Source organism: Fukomys damarensis, unplaced genomic scaffold, assembly GCF_012274545.1.
Source record: "Fukomys damarensis isolate Sample0158 unplaced genomic scaffold, DMR_v1.0_HiC HiC_scaffold_1, whole genome shotgun sequence".
Classification (NCBI taxonomy): Eukaryota; Metazoa; Chordata; class Mammalia; order Rodentia; family Bathyergidae; genus Fukomys; species Fukomys damarensis.
In genome coordinates, this window is record NW_022900913.1 from 7222368 (window position 1) to 7246682 (window position 24315).

The window sequence follows — 24315 nt, forward strand, 5'->3', positions numbered from 1 at the left end:
CCCCTGCCGGTCTCTGCCCAGCCCACCCCACCCCACCCCACATGCCTCCGCTCTCCTATCAGTGGCCACCGTCCCTGCAAAGGCCCGTGATCTTCATGAACACGTTTCCCAGACCGTCTGCTCCCTTCCATCCCCCCACCGCTTGCTACTCCTGCGACCCAATAGGCACACACCACTGGCACCTTCTCCCTGCTGCCCCTTGGTCATGCACGGTCCCCGCCTCACCCCAACAACACCATTTTAGGGACACTACCCCCACCCTGTAGCTCCCTTGCTTTTAATTCGTCCACGGCCCCCATCCCTTTCCGCTGTGAGACACATTTGATCCAGGTGTCTATTTAACACCTGCCCCTCCCTCCGCATGCACAGAAGCACCCGAAAGCAGGGTGTCTCCTGCCTTTCACCAAAGCACTCCTTCTAAATGATCAGGACAGGACCTGGTGCACAGTGTGTGTGTGTGTGTGTGTGTGAGAGAGAGAGAGAGAGAGAGAGAGAGAGAGAGAGAGTGTGTGTGGACTTACTTGCGGCATGGACAAAGGAAGGAAGGAAGGATAACTAATCCAGTCTTGAGTCACCTTTCTCTATTAGAACATGGTGATAACATATTTCTTCTTCCATTCCTAACAGAATCCATAACTAAACGTAAACCAGTCAATCTTTGAAGTTATAAAGTGAACAGCCTTCTGGAAACTGTAAGGGTCTAGTTATGCCCCCTGCACTTGTCCACTGGGTGATCACTTCAGGCTCCACAGTGCAGTGCTGGGGCTCAGGTGATCAAAGGAGCCAAAGCTGATTCCGCCCGGAGCTCATGGCACAGTGTAGACGGCAAACAGCACAGCGTCAGTGGCCAGGCTGGATCCAGTGCCTCGGGAGTGGAAGACGGCACTGGAACTCACCTCCCTGGTGATCAGGGATAGTTCACAAAGAGGACAGCTGGCCAGTGAGCATCTGGCGGGTGTCACTCCTACCAGTGGTGAGGGACAGCCCAGGCCTCAGGAAGAGAGACCCAGACAAGAGCAGGGCCCACGGGACACAGGGCTGCAAGAGAAGGCCATGCCACGCTGTGGGCCTCACCCTCACCTCACGGCCAGCGAGAAGTCCCAGCCAGGCTGGGTGTGACAGGCCTGTCCTGCACTGTGTCCTGCCTTCTGAAAGGGGCTCACATCAAACTGGGGGCTTGCAGTCCTGGTGTCAAGACTGCAGATCCAAACGGGGTTCCTGTCCTGTGATGTCAGAAGCTGGCTGTGCTCGGGTGCCAGCTCCGCTCCTGCCCCAGCTGGCAGCGCAGTTCTTAGGAACGATGGGACTGCTGGCCGAAACGTGTCTCAGCTGATCCCCGCTCTCCTGGGGACAGGGACATGCCCTAAGCTCCTCCACTCGGCTCGGGAGACAAGGCCAGAACTGCCAAGGCACTCAGGGAACTGGTAAGACTTCTCCTGCACTGGTGCTAGACGAGCGAGCGAGGTCTGGAGAGGACCTCTGTGGGCAGGCTGGAGAGGAAGCAGCAGGCTTTCCCAAAGGGCACTGCTGCCCCCTGCTGGGACATGCATCCGCCACCGTCCTCAGCACAGAGTCCCCAGGAAACATGAACTCTGTTTAAACAAAGTGTGGAAAATCACTTGTCTCTAAAATGCTAACTATTCCATTTTAAAAGGAAAGGCAGAAAATCACAATAAGGAGTAAAACACCATCAAAATTCCACATCAGTTCTCTAACCCTAGGTGGTCCAACTCAATGAGGTCAGGCCCTTCTACATGTTTTCACTTCTAGACCAAAACATAGACAGCCCAAGGCTGGCCTTCATCTCCAGCTCAGTGAGAATTACAAATACAAAGAATACCTTCACTTTCAAGAACAGACAACAAAAGCATTTCTAAGCTGCCTTTAAACAAGTAAAGAAAATATCAGGTTTTAAACAATTACATAAAATGAGGCGGTGCACACAGGCAATTACAGCATTCAGAAGCCTGAGGCAGGAAGATCGCTGCAAGTCCAAAGCCAGCCTAGCTATGCAGTGAGTTCAAGAACAGCCTGAACTACATAGCCAGATCTTGTCTCAAAAAAAAATTAAAGAAAATGGTAATACAATAAAGGTTCTAAAGTAAGAATAAATCCCCGAGCACTAAAACATCTTACATAAAAATTAAGGTATGAATAAAACAAGAAAGAAGTAAATTTCCTTTTCTAAAATTGAAAACCATATCAGTCTTATAGTGGTATTACAGCAAACAGCATTACAGCAACAATTACACACTTTGCAAAGTACAAAGGGATTTCTTTTTCAGTGTGCACACCAGCAGTTCTGGCAGAAGCCTCCCACCCTGCCCATCTTGCCAAAGGCTGAGGGACCATTTTCAGCCCAATTCTGCGGAATTTTCCCTTGTGAAAGCATATAATCAAAGCTCAATATTCAGTTCTTCGGCAAATCAGTCAGTTGAGGTAAACTGAAACTAGTCAATGTGCATCCACCCTGAAAACTATCTTCCTGTAGAACTGGAGGAGGAATGATCAGCTCAAAGGGAACATCCCATTAACTCCTCCAAGTGGTTTCGCTGAGGCTAAGTGAGCAGTTGTGAAAATCACAAACCACTGGCACCTCATAAAGCAGTTTTCAGACCAGAATTTTTGAGGCTCAGGGAGACCACTGAGATTTTTATCTGAAATAAAAGTTCAAAAGTAGGCTTGTGTCTAACAATGGAGCTCATCAAGCCCTGAAGGGTTTTGTTTGTTTTTTTGTTTTTTTGTTTTTGTTTTTCAATTTCATTAAACCACCAAACTGAGGTCCCAAGTCCCTGGGAAGGCCCCGGGAAGGCGCCAGAAAGGGGCAGAGTGCCGGCTGCTACCGGAACCGGAAATGGAACTGGAAATGAAAGCATGGCCACACTCACCATCTGGGGCACACCAAAGACAACCACATTCGAGTACTGCGAAAAGGTAACCTAGGCGAGAGGGAAACAATGGGGAGATTAATTCTAAGAAGTCAGACATCAGCTTAACTTCTCTCACAGAAGTGAGCGGCCATTTCCCCTTTGCCAGCGTGACTTTTACACATGCCTGAGAGCAACGCTTCACAAACATCTGTGTTCACACCACCCTTGCACAGGTTCCATCTATGAGTTTTCCAGATGCCTCGGTGTAACTCAGCTCATCCACATGGGGACTCCATGCAGGGCCCACCCCGGGGATCCTGTGTCAAAGGCCAGGGTCACCAGCAACTACTCTCCACACACAGAACCAACTTAGCAAGAAAACACATGGCACGCGCCTGGTGTTAGGAAACTGATCATGTTATTTTGTGACACCGCCATTTTGGGATGGACTTCTGGGTTCTTCTTCCCCCTTAAACCCGTCTTGAGTTTCCTTTTTCCAAAACCACATCAACATATAGAATTCAAACCTAAAGCTTCCTGCAGAGCTCCCTTCTTAGAGGGAAACGTGGCTTGATAGGTTAAGAGCAGCCTACTCCACCCTAACAAGGAAGTCTTTGGCTCCAAGCCCCATAAATAGGCCAGCACTTCCTCATCTCTCTCTCTCTGCTCCACTCTCCTGGCTCTGCTCCCCTGAATAAAGTCTCCAGTTGGACCTCTCCTGTGCATGGCCTAGTTGTTGGGGGTCGCTGTTCCTTTTCACCTGGTATCGCAGCACTGGGGAGGATGAGGCAGGAGGATCACTGCGAGTTTGACACCAGGCTGTGCTAAATAGTTCAAGGCCAGCCTGGACTACAAAGCAAGAACCTGCATCAAAAAAAAAAAACTTCAGAGCCACATGGTTTTTCCTTTCAGTTTTTCAGAGCCACCAGTTTTATGCTGAACCACTCTTAGAATTCTAATCTCCTCTTTAAATACTACACAAAAAGTGCAGAGAAATGGCCTTTCACTAGTTGAAAAAGCAGGGGGAAGTGCTTCGCCAGTCAAAATTCTTATTGCCCAATAAAAGTCTTACTTACTCTATAGAGAGATCGTTTAGTTATATATGGTATGAAAAACAATGCAAGTAAAACTCAAGTGAATTTTTATAAGCTACTCATGACAGTATTACAGTGGAAATTCTTATTTAAGAAAAAAATTATAGAGGATTTCTAAAGCAAAATTACAGGGCATTTTGAGAGCACAAATAAATTGAAGACACTCACACTTTATGAGGACCAGGAGTCACCAGGACAGCCTGGTCAGTGGATGCTTTCTTTTTCTATCACCCATCTTGGTCTCTGTCTAAATGCACAAACAGACACGTGCACACAGGAAAAGACTTGCATATGTATTAAGAATAATTTGTATAAGATCCCCAAGTGAAACGTAAAACTTCATTATTTCATAACAAACAAAATCAGAACACTTTCACTTAGGAAATAAATTGGTGGGATTCACCTGACCTATCACAGTGATGGCGAACCTTTTAGAGCTTTCAATGATACAAACAGCTTGCTACAGCACACGTGCCATCAGTTCACCACCACTGACCTATGATATGAAAAATCTTTAAGTTTCTGCTCTAAAGTTGAGCCTGTCTGTAAAATCTTACAGGTTAAAATGTGAATCTATTTCCTTATGATAAAATATTGATTTGGATTTTAAATAGTTTTCTGTTAACAAATCTTTCATGTTTTCATTAGTAATAAAATTTGCGATGGCTGTTTCTAGGACCGTTCTCTGCCTTACCTACCTTCCACAAGTCTGAAATATAAAATGTGGCTGAGCCGTGCACACCTTCTCTCCAAGCTTTGTACCTGGAATACCAAACCAGCCATGGATTTAATTCATAACCAACTGCTGTGAATCCTTCCTTTGCAGCTGCTATCACCTAAAGAGAGGCCAAGATGTATAGAAAAGAAGAAAAATCAATTTCTATGGTCAAATAATATGCATATTTTCTATTTATAGCTTACAATCTGTTCTGAGTTCGATACCTGATAACAAAATTTTTTTTAAAAGCACATCCTTTGTCAAAGACACCATTTAAAAAATGCATCCTAGGACCGGTTATTTAGCGCTGTGGTTCCGCTGCCTGCCTTGCAAGTGCAAGGGCCCGAGTTCAAACCCGAGTACCAAAAATAAATAAATAAATAAAATAAAGTAAAATAAAATAAAAATGCATCCTTTCCAGAGGAAGGTGGCTTGTGGATGAGGTGATGGCCAACCTATTCAGACTCAGTTGCCATTTCTGTCACATACTTCACCTCCAGTACCACAGTACATATTTGCATTTGCTTTGGATAACTGCAAGGTTCATGCGGGTTTAGCCAACACCTGTACAGGTCTTAACAGAAAGTTGCTGAAAGTCTGCCACATCTTCCCATCAATGGGCCAGCACAGCACAGGGCAAAATGACTGCAGCCAGGAGAATGGTTTTGCAAACAAGTAATGATAGTCTATAAAATAACCTGTGAGGCAGAATCTGCAAGTGATCACACATTTCCTTAGAATTTAATGATGTGTCCTCTAACTGGAAAGCAGTTAAATAAATCAATAAAATGGAACGTATTTGAATAAAGCCAGCAGCGTCTCCCACTGGCCTTGCAGTGACAGGAAAGAAGCCAAGTGGTCCTGGGTCTCTCGACCCATCTGCCCGGCCCCCACCCTATGGTGGTCCACCTATGTCACTTTCAGACACAGAGCTATGGGAAGCCACTCCTTAGAAACCAGAAAGTTACCACTCAAGAATACGAAACATTCAAATACGGTCTTAAAACTTTCCTGTCCCCATCCCCTTTTACTATATACATCTCCCAGTTTCTTAAGAATAAACACTGGTGCTTGCCAGAATGGGGGAAACAAGGGGATGGGGAATTAGTGCTTGATAAATTCAGTTTCCTTGCAAGATGGAAAATGTCCTGGAGATGGGTGGTAGCGATGGTGGAACATCACTGAACCATGTTCCTCAGAATGGTAAGCTGGCACATCCTATGGTGTATAGATACTGTTTCCAAAAGGAAGCCAAGTTGCCCAATGTCTGAACTTTTAGCCCAGTGGGGGTTCACCACTGGCTCCTGTTTATTTTAACTCTATAATACACCATAGGAATTCCAAATCTTATAAATACAGAGGAATGTAAAAATGGGGAAACTCTGTAACTGAATGTTTCTTCTAATTGCACTTCTATTAGCCCACAAATTTCAATAGTTGATAATTTGCAATAGAGTGCTCTTTTTTACCTAGCAGATTTATAGAGTACTTTCTCCTTTAAGAAAAAATTAAATTAAGAAAAATGAATTCCACACATATGCTGGTGGCCTAACAGTTTAGCCAAACAAATACAAAATGAAACAACCACTTGCTCAAACTGTCAGGTTGAGTCGGCAAGTCTTTGCACAAGCCTGTAGTACAGGACTGCAAAGAGAAATTTCAGCAGTTCTGAATCCAGACTTCAAATGTTCTAGCATCACTCACAATGCGTCCATCACCACTGCCAATGTCCACCAGGGGCCCTCGTCTGTGTCGCAGCATTTTCACCACATTTTCAGTCTGCTTTGCAGTTGCAGGTACAAAAGGCAGGCAAATCTTCCGGAAGGCTGGTGTGATAAATGGTGTCGCTACAGCATACACGGCCAAGAGAGCCCCGCCAACAACACCAGTGAAGAACAGCCCCCAAGTGCTTCCCTTCACACTACTGGCTTCGGGACTCGGAGGGACACCATGTCCACACGGCCTTTCTTCTCGGAGCACTTCCAAGGGTGCACCTGCATTGACAGCAAGCAGAAAACACAAGTGGCACAAGCTGGAGCCCCAGACTGCACTTTCCCATGCAACTCGTACTGACAAATAGTGCTTTTTAAAGAAGGATATTTAGCTGAATTCAATCACAGGCACAAGGAACGATTCCACAATGGGTCCTAAATCCCATTAACAAAATTTAAATGATTTGGAGAAACTTATTCAATACTAATGGAAAAGTGACATCTTTTCTTTCCAACATACTGCTTTTGTGTGTGTCTCGGAATCATCTTGAGAAAACAATATATTAAAACTGAGCTAGTGGCTGGGCATGGAGGCGCACACCATTAACCCCAGCACTTAGGAGGCTGAGGCAAAGGATCACCAGGAGTTTGAGGCCAGCCTGGGCCACATGGTAAGACCCTGTCTCAAAAAGTAAAACAAAAGTGGCGATCCCCCTGCCTTAGCCTCCAGAGTGCTGGGATTAGAGGCGTGTGCCACCACACATGGCAAAAGAGCCCAATCAATAAATGGCCAAATGAACTGAACAGAAAATTTTTTAAAGAATTAAAAATAGCCAATAAGTATATGAAAAAATATTCAATATCTTTAACCGTTAGGGAAATGCAAATCAAAACTACACTGAGATTTTGAATGAGGAAAGACCAACTCCACAAAGCAGAAGTGTGAAATAAGCCCCAACTACAAAATCTAAAATGCCCTTGGACTCAAAAATATCTCATATGCACATGCCAGCATCTCACTATTCTGTGCCAGTATGTGCCAATTAACAAATATTCTTTTAAAAATAATAAATAAAATACTCTTGATAGGGAAAAGGAAAGAAGGGAAAAGAAAAAATATGAGAAAAGGAAAAACATGGAAACAAAGTCTTTGTAAATAGGGAGGGGTAGAGGGGGTGAAGGGAGGCCAGGGGAATGAGGAAAAAATAAGAATTAAAAAAAAAAAGAATCAAGATACATCATGTAAGGGTACAAGATCCCAATGATGAATGTAACTGTATTGTGTACCTAAAATGTACCAATAAACTTAATGGAAAAAGAAATATTCTTGGGGTTCACTCTAAGTCTAGTGAGGCAGTGGGCCAGACATCTGCAGAGGCTAATGGATCACAGATCATCCAGTAAATTCAATTCTTGGTCCTCGGGCCAAGGCTAAACATAATTCCTATCATTTCCACGTTTACTGAGTACCTAATAAAACCTGGGAGTAATACAGCAGTTGGGAGTGGAGAGACTGAAAATTCACAAGTAAATCTAAGCAAGGTACTAACTAGGTTACCAGAAAATATCTTCCTGAGGGAGCATAACACGGGTTAAGACACCAGCTGGGAATAGTGGCACATACTGGTAAACCCCATTCCTCCTGAGGCTAAGGAAGGCAGGAGGTCCCTCTCAACCTGGACTACAAAACAAGATCGGGTATTAAAAAATAATAATAAAATCAAATTAAAAAAAAAAGCCGGCTGTGGTGCCACACGCCTGCAAGCCTGCAGCCTACAGTTCCAGCAATCTAGGAGGCTGGGTCAGGAGGATCACAACTCAGGGAGCTCATCTCAAAATTTAAAAACACAAAAAGGGCAAAGGATGTAGCTCAGTACAACTGTCCTCAGTAGCGCCACAAAAAAAAAAAAAAAGAAAAAAGAAAAAAGACCACTTGTACCCAGAACAGCAGGCTGTATAACCTGTTACTATCGGTATAACCTTGGAGGGGTTACTGGATTTGTGCATGAGGGATTTACTTAACATTTAAACACTGCGTGCGAAAGAAGAGGCACTGTTCTCCCCGGCTCCTTAAAGCAGCCCCGTCAAGGTAGACACCAGGGCTATCCAGGCAAAAAAGCCGAGGCACAAAGAGGCTAAACAACTTCCCGAAGACGCGGCGGTTAAGCCGCCGAGCTGTGACCGCCTTCTAGGCAGCGTGCGTCCGGTACCCACATAATCCCCGCACGACCTGAGGACCGGCACCGTTAAACGGCAGCCCGCCCGCACACCGACCCCGACGGGCCCCCTAGTGGCGACCGAGGCTGGCCGAGAGGCCGCCGATTACACCCGCACCACATCCCAGGTTGTCCCCGCTCCCCTTCCCCAGGACTTAAGGGAAACGCCATGCCGTTCCGGCCTCACCTCCTCCTCCCTCCATCGCGAGATTTCCCGGAGAGCGAAATACGGAAGTGGGCTCTACCACCTTCTCAGAGTCAGGGTGGAAGAAAGAGAGAAAAAGTTTTTGAAGTAAAGGAACTCCTAATTGGGACTCGCTACTCAGAAGCCCTCAGCGATTAAGCTTTAATAAGTGACTAAATTTAACTACTCGGGTACTTTTAGGGTACTAAAAGTTCCCACCGTGTCTTCAAATCCCCCCCACAACTACTTGAATGATGGAAGTTTCCGAAGGCCGCTAATTCCAGAAGGTACTTTCGGGCGTTAAACTCGTCTCGGTTGAAAAATGTCTCACGTGGTCTTACTGCGCATGCGCAAACTGTCATTTCCTCTGGTGAGAGGAAGGCGTGTTCTCAGTTCGGGAGTGGCCACCGCCGGCGTGCGGGAAAGTAAGTCTCGCTGCTACACCATGACGTCCGTGGGGACCCTTGCCTTCGACGAATATGGGCGCCCTTTCCTCATTATCAAGGATCAGGAACGCAAGACTCGTCTTATGGGACTTGAGGCCCTCAAGGTAACGGCCCAGGTTACGTTTGCGGTGGGATAATGGGGAGGCTGCGCAAGTGGTGGCTCTGCGCCTGCGCGAGTTCGGGAGCTGCTCCTGCCATGTGCTGCCGGGAGAGGTCGAGAATCCTCTCCTAGGCCACCCCTCTGGGTTCCAGCCGCGCACCCCTCTGCCGGTGCCCGGGAGAGACTGGCGGATAAGCTTTTAGTGCTAGTGTGTGGAGCAGGTGGGGCAGCTTTGTTCTGCCAGCGAGCATGACAGGTTCTGGCGGCGCTGCAGCCTGGCTGACCCACCGCGTCCGGGTTTCCAGCAGACTACGCCGGGAAGCTGGGCTCGGTCACCTGTCCCGCCGAGGCTGCACGGCCCGAAGAAACGGAGGCTGACTTGCTTTGTCGCTCCTAGGGGTTTAGTCATTTGCAAAGTAGCTTTTGAGTGCTTTTGCGTATGGCACATTCCTGAAAGCGGTGTAAAAATAGCCAGACCCTTAGGGAAGAAAGTAACTTGCAGGAGAGCAAAGTGGATACACCTAACTGTAATCCGAGGCGGGGTGTGATCAGAGGACCAACGAAGGAAGGGATGCAGATAGGAGCGGAGGGAGCGCTTCAGCGTTTGCTGGGGGATAGTGTGGAAGAGAGGTGCCATTGGAGACAGTAGCTAATTCAGAACTGGAACAGGAAGACACGTGGCAATTTATTGAACAGAAGAAAAATCCAGTTCTAATGGAACACACTCCATACAGCAAGCTGCACTGTAGGGCTCAACAACGTTCGATCTAGGTTGAGAGAGAAGGAAAGACCATAGAATGATCTGAAAACAGATGTTGACAAATGCGGTACGAGTGCCACTCGGGTCTGTGTGTGTGGACCGGTTTTATGGTGTCCGTGTTCACTTAGTGCCATATGGTTTTTGCAGTTTGCTCCTGCTGTTTGACTACCATGGCAGGTGAGGCAACCCGAAACTGACTGCCCAGTGGCAATAATTCCTCTGGCACTGAGGACTTCACCCTATTAAATGGGGTGCCTGAAGGGCTGGTCACACTGCATACTCTGTGCTAGGGACTCAGAATTTCGCTCCTTTGTAGGAGAAAGTTTAAAGCTACTTGTAGCACATATTCAATTCTATTCTTCACCTAAATGCACTTGCAGATTAAAGGAACATAAAGTACACGCTGCAAATTTAACAACATAATGAAAGCTGCAAGTTATTTTGAATTAGTCCTTTTGTGCTCTTCTCTTGGATAATTGCATGTAATGCTCACACTGAGATATTGGTAGTTTACGCAGAGTAGGAAACGGGACCAGTGAGGGCCAAAATTAACCGTGATCACACAGCTTTTAAATAACAGGGCCGTGATTCAAGCCCACCTGTCTGGGTCAAAGCCGGTGGTCTAGAGTAGAATAGTCAGTGTTGGACTGACTGAGCCCGGACGTTCTCGGCTGTGGAGGCCTCCCTGTGCTGGATGTTCAGCAGGGAGCCCTTGAGCGCTGCCCCTCTGTGCTGGTGTGGTCGCATCCATCCCCCTCTCCATTTTGATGACCAAGAATGTGTCCACATGTTGTCAGGTCTTCTGGGGACAAAATTGCCCCTTCCCAGTTCAGAAGCACTTTCCTCTGATTATTATCCCTTAAAAATTCCATCACAAAGACATAACTTCTCAAAGTATATTTTAAGGATTACAGTACCAATATTTTCATAGGCCAAGCGCACCCTGTGTCTTTGTATTGTGTCAAATGGCACAGCCACAAAAGGCTTCTGGGCGTGTACATTTGAACTGCCTTAAAAAGCTGGTCAAGATTCGGAGGGGTGGAGACTGTGCCTGGGGACCAAGGGACATGTCTGGTGTCAGGCATAGACCTCTTCACCAGAAAGGAGCTGGGTCTCTCAGAGTGTGGAGGGGTCATGTGTACATTTGGAATTGACTGCAAGAATTTCTCTGTCCAGATGTAGCAGTAGGACTTAGTTTTTGTCTTCCTAGAACACTGATGGTGAACCTTTCAGAGACCAATTGCCCAAGCTGTGACCCAAAACCCACTTGTTTGTTGCAGAGTGCCAACACTGCGATTAAACCTGAGTGCTTGGTTGCTGGGACACGACACACTGCTGACAGTGGCCTGTGTGTGCCCACTGTGGCTGGCACACCTGCCTTGAATTCGCTGCCACTGTCCTCGAATGTGGAAATGAAGATCTGGGGCTCATTCGGGTGGTAATAAGAGCACTGAAGTTATAAGAATTGGATGCTCTGGGTGGTTGCTCAACAGTTTAAGGATGTAGATGGGTACTTGGCCCCTAGTCTCATAGAACTTAAAGCTGGCTTAAAGAATAGGTGAAAAATTGAAGGGAGCAGTAGAAGAAATGGCAGAAGCCATAACAGTTGAATATTCAAAAACCTCACCTTTGTGTGTGTGTGTGTGTGTGTGTGTGTGTGTGTGTGTGTGTGTGTATATACCAGGGATCGAACTCGGGACCTTGTGCTTGCGAGGCAGGTGTTGGCACCACTGAGTTACATCCCAGGCCCAAACTTCAGATGTTGTTGTTGCTGTTGTTGTTGTTGTTGTTCAGCTGCTGTTGTTGTTTTCAAGAAACATTCTTTGGCATTTAGAAACTTAAGTGTAATAAGAATGTGTTGAGATTCTTCAATTGTGTGATACTTCACAGTGATTTGCTTTAAAATTGAGGCACCAGTCAGCATAGGAAGGAGCTGTATTCTAAAAGCACAGGGCCCAGGGATTTAGCTCAGTGACACCTCACCTGCCTCACAAGTACAAGGTCCTACATTCGATCTCCAGTACTGGAAGAAAAGAAAAGGGCAACCTAAGTGCCTGATCAGCAAAATAATTAGTGAGCAGGGCCATCAAACTCTGGGGCTTGGTGTTGCGATTCTTCTGTGGAAACAGAATTGGAATTTATTCGTACCACTGAGTTGAGCAGCTAGATGTAGTGAGAAGAAATACCAGATAAACTTCATTATTCTAACGTTCCTCACCGCATCTCTTGATCTGTAATTATATGTAACTGCAACCTCAGACAGGTTGCAGATTTTTTAGGGTGAGAGAACAAACAGTTAAAAGAGCAGGCGTCTGCCTGCTTGTGTGCCCTCAGACTCTCTGTTACTGACTTCTCAGCCACTGCGTGGACCTATCTTCAGAAATTGATCTTCCTGCACACTGATAGGCAAGAGTGACTCCTGTGTGCCTGGGTAGGCATGGGCATGTGAATTCGTCTCCACAGTAGGCCATGGTGTGAAAGCTCGGGGCACTGTGTGTTTACCTGACCTTAGGCTCCGGGTGTCAGTGTCTGGAGCTGGAAAGTGAGCTGATGAGAGAATCTGCCTGGCTGGTGTGTTGCAGATTCAGTGAGAACACAAACAAAACTCCTGCTTCTGTTTCTTTCCCATAGAATTGCCTGCTACAGTTTGTACAGGCCGAACTGGATGAAAACTGAATCGCATTCTACAAAGGCCAACACTGAACCTAACCCCTGAATTTGATCCAGTTCTTGTCCAGTTCAGTTTGTGACCAGAATGGAGGAAAGAATTAAGTTCGTGAACGAGGCACCGCTATAGTTGTGAATGTTACCACATTTAGTTCTAGACCTGTCTGTAGCCTCTTGAATGTAGAAGGTTCTAGAGGATAGAAAGTATCATAAGTGATCCTTGTGATCATCCGCTGTATGCTTCAAAGTATTTGAAATTATCTGTGACTGAATGTTTGATGTTTTTGTTTGTTTCATTTAGTCTCATATAATGGCGGCAAAGGCTGTGGCAAATACAATGAGAACATCGCTTGGACCAAATGGTGAGAGTCTAACAGTCTTGTTTTTTAACAGAAGTTTCCCATTAGTAGTCGGTACAACCTCTTCCCAAAAGAGAGGGGCAGTGGTATCCTAGTACCCTAAAACAGTCAGAATACTAAAATGTGTACATTTTTTCCTCAGTTAGCATTTCATTGGCATTTCCCAAGTCACCGGTGGTGTTCTTTTGAGACTAACGCTAAATTCAGTGATGGTCTCCTGCTCTGGCTCCATTCAGCTGGCTTCAGTGTGTTGCTCTGGCTCGGCCGGCCTGAAGCTGTTTTATGTGTGTTGAATTGTGTGTCCAGTAAGCTGCATAGACGCGTGTGGGGTCAAGAGACCTTGTCAGTGTTCGTGACACTGTGCCCCCCGTGCCGCTGTCTTCCCAGGGCTGGACAAGATGATGGTGGATAAGGACGGCGATGTGACCGTGACGAACGACGGGGCCACCATTTTAAGCATGATGGATGTTGACCACCAGATTGCCAAGTTGATGGTGGAGCTGTCCAAGTCCCAGGATGATGAGATTGGAGATGGAACCACAGGCGTGGTTGGTAAGAAGACAGAACATCCTCTCGTTTAGGAAGTGCCGTTCAAACCAGCCAGGGGGCTAGTGTGCCTGCTGAGGATGTTATCCTGAGCACGACATGAGGAGACAGTTGAACAAATCCGCAGTGAAGGAAACCCCACAGATCGGGAAACCCAGACCTTTTCAAATGCGGTAGGAAGTGAGTGGGTGCTGGCCGGCAGTGAGAAGGGTCAGCCCGCTGTGGTGTGTGATTCCTGAGGTGGGTTTTTTCTTAAGGAAGAGTCAACCTTGGATGCACCTGCTGAGCGTGAGCGATATTTGGGGCAGCGGGAGGATTTGGTTTGGGTTGTACACCACCTGACTGTGTCAGTGTTCGGTCTCCGGGTGTGGCGGTCACACTGGCGGCACAGAGAATGTCTGTAACGTGGAGCTGTGCCGCATCAGGATTCTACGCCTAATTCTCCAAACAGCTTGGAAGCCTGTGCAGAGAACACGGCAAGATGTTAACCTAGTAGTCATCTTAGTGAAGTGTGTGTGTGCCTGTTGGCTTCTTATGAGACGAGATCTCACTGTGGAGTTCAGGCTGCGGTTCACTAAGTAGCAGAGGCTGGTCTCGAACTCACGGTGGTCCTCCTGCCTCAGCCTCCCCAGTCTTGGGATTACAGGCGTGCACCACCACGCCTGGCACTAGCAGTCATTTTACTATTGCAGTATTTTACTCAGAGTTTGAACTGCTTGTGGTAAAATATTGGGGGGGGGGTGGCGATCCGTACCTTTAAGGTTACCTTTCCCACAGCTGATTTAAATCCATTTCTCAGTAGAATTTGTTGGTGCCACTGTGTGTCTGGCACCGTAATAAGGGGAAGGGAGAGTTGGTGATGGATGAGTAACAAATCAGTTTGTGAGTCCTACTTGGCACAGTCTCAGTCAGAGTCCCCAGCCCAGCCAACCTGGCTGTCGCTCCTATGCTCTCTCTCGGGTGACGGCCGCTCACCTCTGGGCACCCCACTGACTGCAGTCCCCTCACAGTGCTGGCCGGCGCCCTGCTGGAGGAGGCCGAGCAGCTGCTGGACCGCGGCATCCACCCCATCAGGATCGCTGACGGCTACGAGCAGGCCGCACGCATCGCCATTGAGCACCTGGACAAAGTCAGCGACAGTGTCTTTGTGGACACGAAGGACACCGAACCCCTCGTTCAGACAGCGAAGACCACGCTGGGCTCCAAAGTGTACGTGTGGCGCCGGTTACACATTCTGGGGAGGTGGATTCGCCTGTCCCAGGGGCAGCTGCATGATCACCATCCCCGGTGGTTTGGTACTGATTGGATGAAGTGTCTGTTATTTTGCTTTTGATTTTCTTGTTGGTTTTTTTGTTTGTTTGTTTGGGGTTTTTTTTGTTTGTTTGTTTGTCTTTTTTTGGTACCGGGGAATTGAACTCGGGTCCTTGCGCTTGCAAGGCAGGCCACCGAACCACTGAGCTAAGTCTCCAGCCCAACTTTTAATTTTCTTAATCCAGGTAAAGATGTGTGCATTTTGTTTTTAGTTGGAAGATGAATTTGCCAATTAAGTTGCTACCTCCTTTTGACGGTGTTTTTACAGCATGTACTCCTTCAATTTAGCAACTTAGGCTGCTTTACAAGCAACTAGATAGGGTTTGTCTTAGTTTCTTTTAGGCACTTTTCTCTTTGTTGCTGAGACAGAATCCCCAACACCCAGAGTTAAAGGGGGGAAGGTGTACTTGGCTCACAGTTTGTAATCGGCTGGCTCCGAGGCAGGGTGACAGGGTTACCAGTTCATCCTGGCAGAAGGTAGCAAAACAAGCAAGGGACAACCACAGCTCCTTCTGTCCCTTACATCTTACCCAGGGTACTTAGGGCGGGCAGCACTCACACCCTGATCCTAGCACCCCTGACCCTAGCACCTCACCATGAAACAGTTCCAGCGTCACACACTCGAGATCCAGCCGCATCTGAGAAAGCCCCACCTGTGACTGTGTGAGTCTAGACACAGGCCATAACGGGCTCCCATTGGGATGTTTTTGTTTTTGAGACAGGGTCTCGCCTTGTAGTGCAGGCTAGATTTGAATTCACTGTGTGGCCCAGGCTGGCCTTGAACTTGAGATACTCCTGCCTCAGCCCCTTGAGTGCTGGGGTCACAGGCGTGCGCCCCCACTCTCAGCTGTTGAGTTTCGTAACAGTTGTGTTATTTCTCTACTAGGCAGCCATGTAGGGAAAAAAGGTTCTACTTTTCATTTGTTCAGCAAGATTCTTTACTAGTCTAAAACTACTTTGGTAAGGAGAGACTGTCTTGAAGTTGATTTACCAAGCAGCTTCTGCATTGGCCTGATGCCTCCTGTTTGCCAGACCCTCTGCTAAGTCTGAGAGGCCCGGAGATGGAGTTGTTGCCCCTGGATACTGAGCATCTCACCCACTGGATGAACTTACTTTAAACAGTGAGAGAAGCTGATGGTTCCCTGCCACAGTGCAGCCACCCTCTGACCCTTTCCTTTTCAGTCTACAGCACAGATATGTCGTGATGTGTGCACAGATGTGTGCTAGCCCAGGGAAAGGGAGGCGTGGTCTCTAGCCTTAGAGGCCAGGGGAGCGCAGTGGAAGTGTCTGCTGGCTCCTGGCAGAGGAAAGACAGATGGACGCGGCCACTTGAGCTGTGGCAGAGGCTGTGCTATCACCAGGTGTCCTCTGGCTGTGGTTCTGGCTGGTCCAGCTCCAAATGGCTAGCTGCCCTGGAGTGGCCTCTGGTGCACTGTGTCCTGAGAAGACAGCATTCCTGGGGCTGGGGGTACAACGTCGAGTCTGGCTGTTTTCGGAGTTGAGGCAGCTCACTTTGCAAGTCTGTGAAACCCACACAAAGGTCTCAACTGCAGAGCACGCTCAGACCAATCAGTGGTGCCAGGTCCATCTTCCCTAAAGCAGAAGGCAGCCACCGATGGAACATTAACATTTCATGGCTCTTTTCCTAGATGCCTACTGCTAGGCTTCCCCTTGTAGTTCTTGTAAACTCTAGCAGTCTTGAGATATTTCACAGCTTTCAATTGTGACTGATGTACATTTGCTGTTCTGCTTTTGAACTGATAAATGGCAGTGGAGGGTTTTTTGCTTGGTTGTTGGGGGGTTGTTTGTTTTATTTTGTCTTGAGACAAGGTCTCATTGTGTCATTCAGAATGGTCTTGAACTCACTTTGTGCCCCAGTCTGGCCTTGAACTCACAGCAGTCCTCCTGCCTCAGCCTCCCAAGTGCGGGAATTACTGGTGTGCGCTGCCACGCTCAGCTTTGTTGGGAGTTTTACTCTGTTTTCTCGGGCCCTTGAATTCAGTGTAGCCCAAGCTGATATTGAACTTAGCTCCTGCCTCAGCCTCCCGAGTACGGTAGTAATCTTTAAAGTAGTGCAGTCTTGAGAAAATCCTTGAATGCTTGCTGTGCTGCACTGGTCTTTATGTGCATTCAAAATGGAAGGAGAGTGAATTGCAGTAATGGAAAATAAAGAGGTCGGGTTTCCCTCTCAGAGTGTGGTCCCCCTGGTCCGTGGATCCTGTTGAGAACCCTGCTGCTGTTGGAAGTGCAGGGGCCGATGGGCTTCCCCTTGGGAACACGCATGAGTGTCCACATTGCCGTGCAGTGCTCTGCTGTGGCCGCGGTAACGGCGCAGGGTTCTGGTGTCTCCGTAGCGTCAACAGCTGTCACCGACAGATGGCAGAGATTGCCGTGAACGCCGTGCTCACCGTGGCTGACATGGAGCGCAGGGACGTGGACTTCGAGCTCATCAAGGTGGAGGGCAAGGTGGGCGGGAGGCTGGAGGACACCAAGCTCATCAAGGGCGTGGTCGTGGACAAGGACTTCAGCCACCCGCAGATGCCCAAGGTGAGTCCCAGCCCCGCCGTGCCCCGCGGCCCCAAGGCCCCACCACTCACCTTGCGCCTTTCTCCCTAGCGAGTGGAAAACGCCAGGATCGCCATCCTCACGTGCCCCTTTGAGCCACCCAAGCCGAAGACAAAGCACAAGCTGGACGTGAGCTCCGTGGAGGGCTACAGAGCCCTTCAGAAGTACGAGAAGGACAAGTTTGAGGAGATGATTCGGCAGGTGAGGCCTGGCCGAGGCTGAGCACTGTGCAGGCAGTGGGCAGGGGCGCTGGGTTCAGATTTAAATCCTACGAATACGCAGCAGCCAAGAGACAGGCGGGAAGGGGAAAGGGATTTCCAGGGCTCCTGGTCGTTGCTGTTCCTTAAGGAAGCATGAAGGTGCTATAGGAAACGTGGTGCAGCAGTTACGAGCACGCATTATATACACCGGCACGCGGTGCTTGTACAGTTTCTGTGTTCAGATTTAGAGCTGTTGACAAACTATTACACAGGCATTCCTTTTCATTTAATGAAATAAATTGACCTTGATTATTGTAATACTTTAATCGGTGTGTATAACAGTGTTCCTATCTGGGCAGTAATTATTCAGGCTCAAGCAGCCAAGGAGATTAGGTCCATTTCTAGCTGTTTTGGTGAGTGAAAAGAGCACACAGGCGATTGGACGGCTCTGCGGTGCCGGGCCCCCAGGGACAGTCATGCATGCGCCCCTGGTGGTTGAGGCCTCAGGAGCACAGTAGAGAAGCGGCAGCCATACTGGAGTATGGACGCTCGCTCTCCACGTCCAGACAGAACTCCAGCCCCGAGGCCACCCCGTGAGGGGCTGTCCCGTGGCGGGCGTGAGGTCACAGCTGCTCCCCTGGCTGCAGTAAGTGCGGTGCCGCCCGACCGCAGTCTGCAAATGGGGTGCCGGTCCTGCGCGGTGGCCGCAGCCAGCCAGAAGCCACTCGGTCTGTTCCGAGGGAGTCCCGGAGTCCTCCTGTTCTTGCGCTGCATCTCCGGTGCCTGCCGCCCAGCCGGGGCTTGGAGCGAGCGTGACTCGGTGGGCGCTCAGGTGCCAGGCAGGGAGGCCCTCTGCAGGGTCTCCAAGAGGACAGGGACCATCGCCGCCATCCGAGGAACAGCCGGCGGGTGTGCACTGGTGACAGGGTCGATGGCTCCACACTCACAGGGGCCTGGGCCAAGGGACCGAGCAGGTGCAGAGAAGGAGAAGCACGGGGTGTCATCGTTTCGGGAGCTTCGCTCCTCCCGGACAGGAGCCCTCCTGAGTGTGGGGGATGGGGCTCTTGACCTTTTCGGAGGGAGCGAGGCTCTCGCTGACAGTTCCCTTGGCTTCACTAATACGGGTTCGCTGTCTGGTTTGTTGTCCCTGTGACGACGAAATAGACATTCCCCTCACACAGCCCACTGCGTTCCCCGACTTCTCACCGATGCAGCTGCGCCTTTCCTTTCCCAGATTAAAGAAACCGGTGCCAACCTCGCCATTTGCCAGTGGGGCTTTGACGATGAAGCGAATCACCTGCTCCTTCAGAACAGCCTGCCTGCCGTCCGCTGGGTGGGAGGCCCCGAGATCGAGGTAGGAGCCCGAGTGCAGCCTCTGGCGGGAGCTGAGCGCGTTACACCGGCGAGAGGGGCGGAGGTGCTGCGTTCACCTGCTCCAGCTCACCTGACTGAGCTCTGGGTCGGGAAGGCCGGGCCCCTCCCTCCGGGGTCGGTCCTCCCCACGGTCCTCCTGAGCAGCGAGCCTGAGAACCTTGCCCCAGTGTGGTCGGGCGTCTGTGGCCTGCCTCTGGGAGTCATGGTCCCATCTTCGTCCTCCCTGACCCACCCACTCAGCTGATTGCCATCGCGACCGGAGGCCGGATTGTCCCTCGGTTCTCGGAGCTCACCACGGAGAAGCTGGGCTTCGCCGGGCTGGTGCAGGAGATCTCGTTTGGCACCACAAAGGACAAGATGCTGGTCATCGAGCAGTGCAAGAATTCCCGGGCTGTCACCATCTTCATCAGGGGTGGGAATAAGATGGTGAGGCTCACGCCCTCGGCTCTCTGCTGCCCTTTTTGCCTGTGATGTGTTTGACTCAGTTACCGCTAAAGGTGTTTCTCAAAGAAAGAGTGACACATCATGTACCGTTGCTGGCTTTCTGCTGTCCCTTAGGTAGAATCAAGAAACCCAGGCAAATGACTGTGACAGTCACTGCGGGCTGTCAGCGTGCGGCTCCTCGGCAGGGCCAATGAGAAAGGCTCAGTGCCCGCTGCTGTCCCTGAGCAGCGTCCCCCAGGGGCTGTCGGAGACTGGGCCCTGAGAGGGTCTGGATCACGTTGCTCTCATGCTGTCACTGCTCCTTAGATCATCGAGGAGGCCAAGCGATCCCTTCACGACGCCCTGTGTGTCATCCGGAACCTCATCCGCGACAACCGCGTGGTGTACGGTGGGGGCGCGGCCGAGATTTCCTGCGCGCTGGCCGTGAGCCAGGAGGCGGACAAGGTGCGAGCGGGAGACCCGGGCTGGTGACTGGGTGGGCGGTTCTGCAGCCTCCTCGCACATGGCTCTCGCCCTGTCTGGGTTCTCCGCGGGCCTTTTACCATTTGCGCGGGTTAAAGCTGGAGCAGCTCGGGTCCCAGCCAGCCGCGGACTCAACGCCTGTCCCCACAGTGCCCGACCCTGGAGCAGTACGCCATGCGCGCCTTCGCAGACGCGCTGGAGGTCATCCCCATGGCCCTGGCGGAGAACAGCGGCATGAACCCCATCCAGACCATGACCGAGGTGCGTGCCCGGCAGGTGAAGGAGGCCAACCCCGCCCTGGGCATCGACTGCCTGCACCGGGGCACCAATGGTGAGTGAGCGTGTTTCCCTGCCAGGTGCCGCTCGTGTGGGTCACTGGGACTGGTCAGGTGTTTCCCGAGTCTGCGGATCCTCGCCTCTGGCTTTAGAGCGGGGTTCTGTCGGGGCCGGGATTTAGCTCAGTGGTGCCACCACCTGCCTTGCAAGCACAAGGTCCTGGGATCGATCCCTGGTACCAAAACAATAAAAAGAAGGGAAGTGATTCCCTCAGAATCCGACCCCCCATGCAGCAGCTCTGTGCGGGTGTCGCCCATAGCCGGCTGGCTGTCAGCGTCAGCGGTGGGGCTTCTGTCCAGGCTTCCGTGAGGACGAGGCCAGGTCCAAGTTCTGAGTCAGCCCTGCTCACGCGCGGCCTCCGTGGGCCTCCACTGGTGAGGCGAGCTGGCCCTGGTCGGAGGGAGAGCAGCTCTGTTGGTCATGTTGGAGCCCAGAGCGTCATCCGGGGAGGACGCGGCTGAGGCAGTGCCCCTGCGGCCTGCATGGCGCGGGCTGCGGAGGTGGCTCTGGCTGTGCTGCTCCGGCCTCGGACTCCGGCTCCCGCCCCCATCACTGCACCCGGGCGGGGCCGCAAATTACTGACACAGGGTGATTTACCCGTGCTTTTCAGATATGAAGCAACAGCATGTCATAGAAACCTTGATTGGCAAAAAGCAGCAGATCTCTCTGGCAACACAAATGGTCAGGATGATTTTGAAGATAGACGACATCCGGAAGCCGGGAGAGTCTGAGGAGTGAGGAGAGAGAGAATCGGACGCAGTGGCGGAGGTCATGTGTCCCCGCGCCCTTTCCAGGCGCTGTCCTCGCTGTTTGGTAGCTGTGGTTTCACTCGCTAGTGTGATTGCAGGGTGCGTGCCACAGGCTTGTGTGTTCACTAAAGCGGTCTCTTTAAACCTCTTATCTTCTCCAAGATTGAGAAGCGTCCTTGTAATAGTCATTAAATTCTGCCTTCATTGGAGGGGTTTCAGGCTACATTCTTCAGAGTGAACTGTAGGAGCTCTTCCCGCCTCTTGGATCTGAGGTTCCTTTCAGCCAGGGGAGCACAGGCCCAGTCCCATCCCAGGGCTTCTGGTCTCGGCGCCTTAGCCCAGCTGTGCCGCGCAGACCCCTAACCCTCCATGTGTCCGCCACCACCAGCCCTGAGGCGGCCCTGGCCCAGGCACAGTGGAGGGGATGCTTGGGCTGTAGGGAGGCAGGCCTCGGGCGCCTGTGCGGCGACACTGCTGGGCTCCACTGCCTCAGAACTAGGTGGGCCACGTGTGGCCCGCATCTCGGTAGTGAGCCAGGCTGAGCCTGTGGGCCCTGCGCTGCATAAGGGGCCGGATGGGCCAGAGGGGCCAGGCTCTGTCCCTGGCCCGGTCAGCCTTGCCCGCCCCTCATCTCCAGGTGGCCAGGCACCTTGAGGGAGCGGGGTGGGGGACTGCGACTGTCCTTACTGCGGCACAGCAGCTTTCCTCTTTAGATGTGACCACCAGGGCTCGGAAGGCAGATCTGACGCTGGGTGTGGCCACCATCACATTTCCAGGGCTCCGTTCCCTGTCCCCGGGGAGGTCCGGGGTGCAGACACCTTCCTTGTACAGCTGCTCAGGGACAGCCCCCCGCCACCTGCGGTCTGGCATCTGCCTGCCCTAGTCCAGCTACCACCCCTGCCAGAAGCCGGCTGGAAAGGCTTCTGCCTGGTGCCTCCGTTTCTCCCACTGCCTTCTGGCACCCAGTGACCCCTGCCGGCGCACAGGTCTCTGGAGGGGACCTGGTCACCTGCTGTGCATTAGGCCGCCCAACACAAGCATCCCATTTGCTGGCTGCTGTGGTGTAAGCTGTGGCCCCGCTACTCAGGAAGCCAAGGCAGGAGAATCACTCGAGCCCAGGAAGTTCAAGGTCAGCCTGGGCAGCACAGCAAGACTCAAAACAGCAAACCAGAAGTATCCTGGAAGGGCACCCCAGACATCCGTGGCCGAACCTCTTGGGGACTCGTGGAGCAGGGCTGCGGGACACTGCAGAGCAAAGTCGGGGATTGGGGTGCGGTGCTGCCCGGCAGAAACCCCAGCCACTCAGCATCCTGAGGCAGGAGGACGGGTTCAAGGCCATCCTGGGCGCTTCCACAAGCCCTGCTCAAAATGATAATGGCCAGGGGCACAGCCCTGTGTAGAACACCTGGGTTCCCTCCCTAGGGCCACAGAGTGAAGGGCAGAACTGAGCCCGGGACCCAGAGCCAGCGTCGAGAAAGGACAACAGCTACACCACCCTCTGCTGTTAGCTTCAGGGAAAAACAAATCAGTTCATTATCCAATACAGTGAAGTCAGTAGAAACTACTTCGGCCTTACACAGACGTGAGACGGGAGGCTCTAAGACAGGTGAACAGCTGATGAGCCTCAGCCCCCACCCCGGGCGTGCTCGCCGCAGTGAGGACACCACCGGTGGGCAGCCCTCAGCAGCCCCAGGACTCTCCTTACTGCTCTCCTACCAGTTTTTTTAGTTTTCACTGATACACACATACAAGATTATTTCCATACATCAGTTTTTCCCCAGTTGATTTCAGATCAATTTAATTCCAGCATCCCCACATTTATATTTTTTTAAGTAAAACTAAATGAGCGAGGCACTTCCGGTCAGTTGGGACGAAGCAAGAGTGAGGTGTGAGCCCGCCGGCTGCTACACGAACTTGTGCAGCCACTCCACCAGGTTCCTGCGGGCCTCGTCGATGTAGGGCTTGTCTGCCGGCTGGCAGTCTTCCTTCTTGCGGTGCACAAAGCCGTGGGTCTGCCCCGTGAAAGTCTTCACTTGATGATCCACCCTGCAGTGTTGCTTCAATTTCTGGGTCAGCAGAGAGACCTGATGAGCAGAGAGATCGGTGACGATAGGATTGTAACCCTTAGCAATATTCTCTGTTCTCTTTTAAGTCTTCAGTGGGTGTTCATGAGAGAAATTCAATATCAGGGCTGTATAGTATAGACGTTTCACAGCTATACTGAATTCTTTTTTGGTACCAGGGATCAAACTCAGGACCTTGCACTTGCAAGGCAGGTGTGGTGCCACTGAGCTAAATCCCCGGCCTATATCACATTCTTTACTTTTTACTTTGTGACCGTTCTTAGCACTGACAAAGGGGATTTCAGGGCAACATGAACATCATACAACAGAAAAGGTGCTCCTACCTAGCCTTAGAGCGGGCTGTCCAGGTAACCTATCATGAGCTGAAAATAATGAAGGACAAAACTCCACTGGGCTGGGGATCTAGCTCAGTGGTGCCACCTCCTGCCCCTCAAGCGCAAGGTCCTGAGTTCCATCTCTGGTACCGGAAAAAAAAATCCACTGAGGGTTATGGAAACAGGTCAGTTGTAGAGCTTGCCTCAAATTCAAGAGGTCTGGGTAAAGTTCCCAAAATCATCAAAAGAAAAAATGCACTTCTGGTCATGGTGGTGCTCTCCTGTAATTCCAGCATTTTGGGAGACTGAGGCAGGAGGATTGCAAGTTCAAGCCCAGCCTGAGCAACTTGGCAAGACTGTCTCAAAAAAACAAAACAGCAGCAGATGTAGCTCAGCGCCCATGGGGCTCGATCCCCAGTACCTCCAGAATGAATATGAAGGCACACTGAATTCTCTGTGACCTGGGGGACTCTGCAGCTTGGCAGCCCGGGTGCTGAACGCTGCCCGCTCCTCTCATGACTTCACCCGAGTGGATGGAACCAGGGGCTGCAACCCATGGCATAGATCCAGGCTCCAAGCCTGGTTCTCGCTAGTGTGGATTTCATTCCCCCTTCAAAGTGGGTTAGTCCTCGGTCAGCCTTCCAGGTCAGAGAGCCCTGTCCCTGACCTCACTTGTGTCAGTATGCTAGCATGTTAGTACTGATGACCATCTCCCGAAGACACTGTTTTCTTTGTGGTACCGGGGAAAGGGCCCAGGTGCTGGCACACTGAGTCACACCCCAGGCCCTCCTGCTTTTTTTTTTT

At 50.6% G+C, this 24315-nt stretch overlaps 3 protein-coding genes across 17 annotated transcripts in view; 1 reads left to right on the forward strand and 2 right to left on the reverse strand.

Moving 5' to 3' along the window:
- Positions 1 to 9072, reverse strand: part of Atpsckmt (ATP synthase c subunit lysine N-methyltransferase) — a 269273-nt gene extending 260201 nt beyond the window's left edge. For 7 of the 11 annotated variants that reach the window (XM_033756499.1, XM_010612122.3, XM_033756450.1 and 4 more), the window contains exons 1-4: positions 8798 to 9072; positions 6387 to 6676; positions 4663 to 4800; positions 2889 to 2939 (exon numbers count right to left, since the gene is read on the reverse strand). In XM_033756499.1, the coding sequence (XP_033612390.1) occupies positions 2889 to 2939; positions 4663 to 4800; positions 6387 to 6676; positions 8798 to 8813 (495 nt within the window). In that variant the 5' untranslated portion in view covers positions 8814 to 9072. The remainder of the gene's footprint in view (positions 1 to 2888; positions 2940 to 4662; positions 4801 to 6386; positions 6677 to 8797) is intronic. The other 4 variants (XR_004514438.1, XR_004514436.1, XR_777909.2 and 1 more) reach the window with 1 other exon arrangement.
- An 81-nt stretch (positions 9073 to 9153) lies between these two features.
- Cct5 (chaperonin containing TCP1 subunit 5) lies at positions 9154 to 21322 on the forward strand. Its single transcript, XM_010612095.3, has 11 exons — positions 9154 to 9344; positions 13069 to 13129; positions 13514 to 13678; positions 14683 to 14881; positions 17338 to 17530; positions 17600 to 17749; positions 18983 to 19102; positions 19363 to 19548; positions 19873 to 20010; positions 20179 to 20359; positions 20975 to 21322. Exons 1-11 carry the CDS (start codon positions 9240 to 9242, stop codon positions 21100 to 21102), a joined length of 1626 nt encoding a protein of 541 aa, XP_010610397.1. The 5' UTR covers positions 9154 to 9239; the 3' UTR covers positions 21103 to 21322.
- A 1037-nt stretch (positions 21323 to 22359) lies between these two features.
- Positions 22360 to 24315, reverse strand: part of Cmbl (carboxymethylenebutenolidase homolog) — a 20110-nt gene continuing 18154 nt past the window's right edge. For 4 of the 5 annotated variants that reach the window (XM_010612063.3, XM_010612048.3, XM_010612037.3 and 1 more), the window contains exon 6: positions 22919 to 23197. In XM_010612063.3, the coding sequence (XP_010610365.1) occupies positions 23018 to 23197 (180 nt within the window). In that variant the 3' untranslated portion in view covers positions 22919 to 23017. Of the gene's footprint in view, positions 23198 to 24315 lie in introns of all 5 variants that reach the window. The other variant, XM_010612042.3, reaches the window with a different exon arrangement.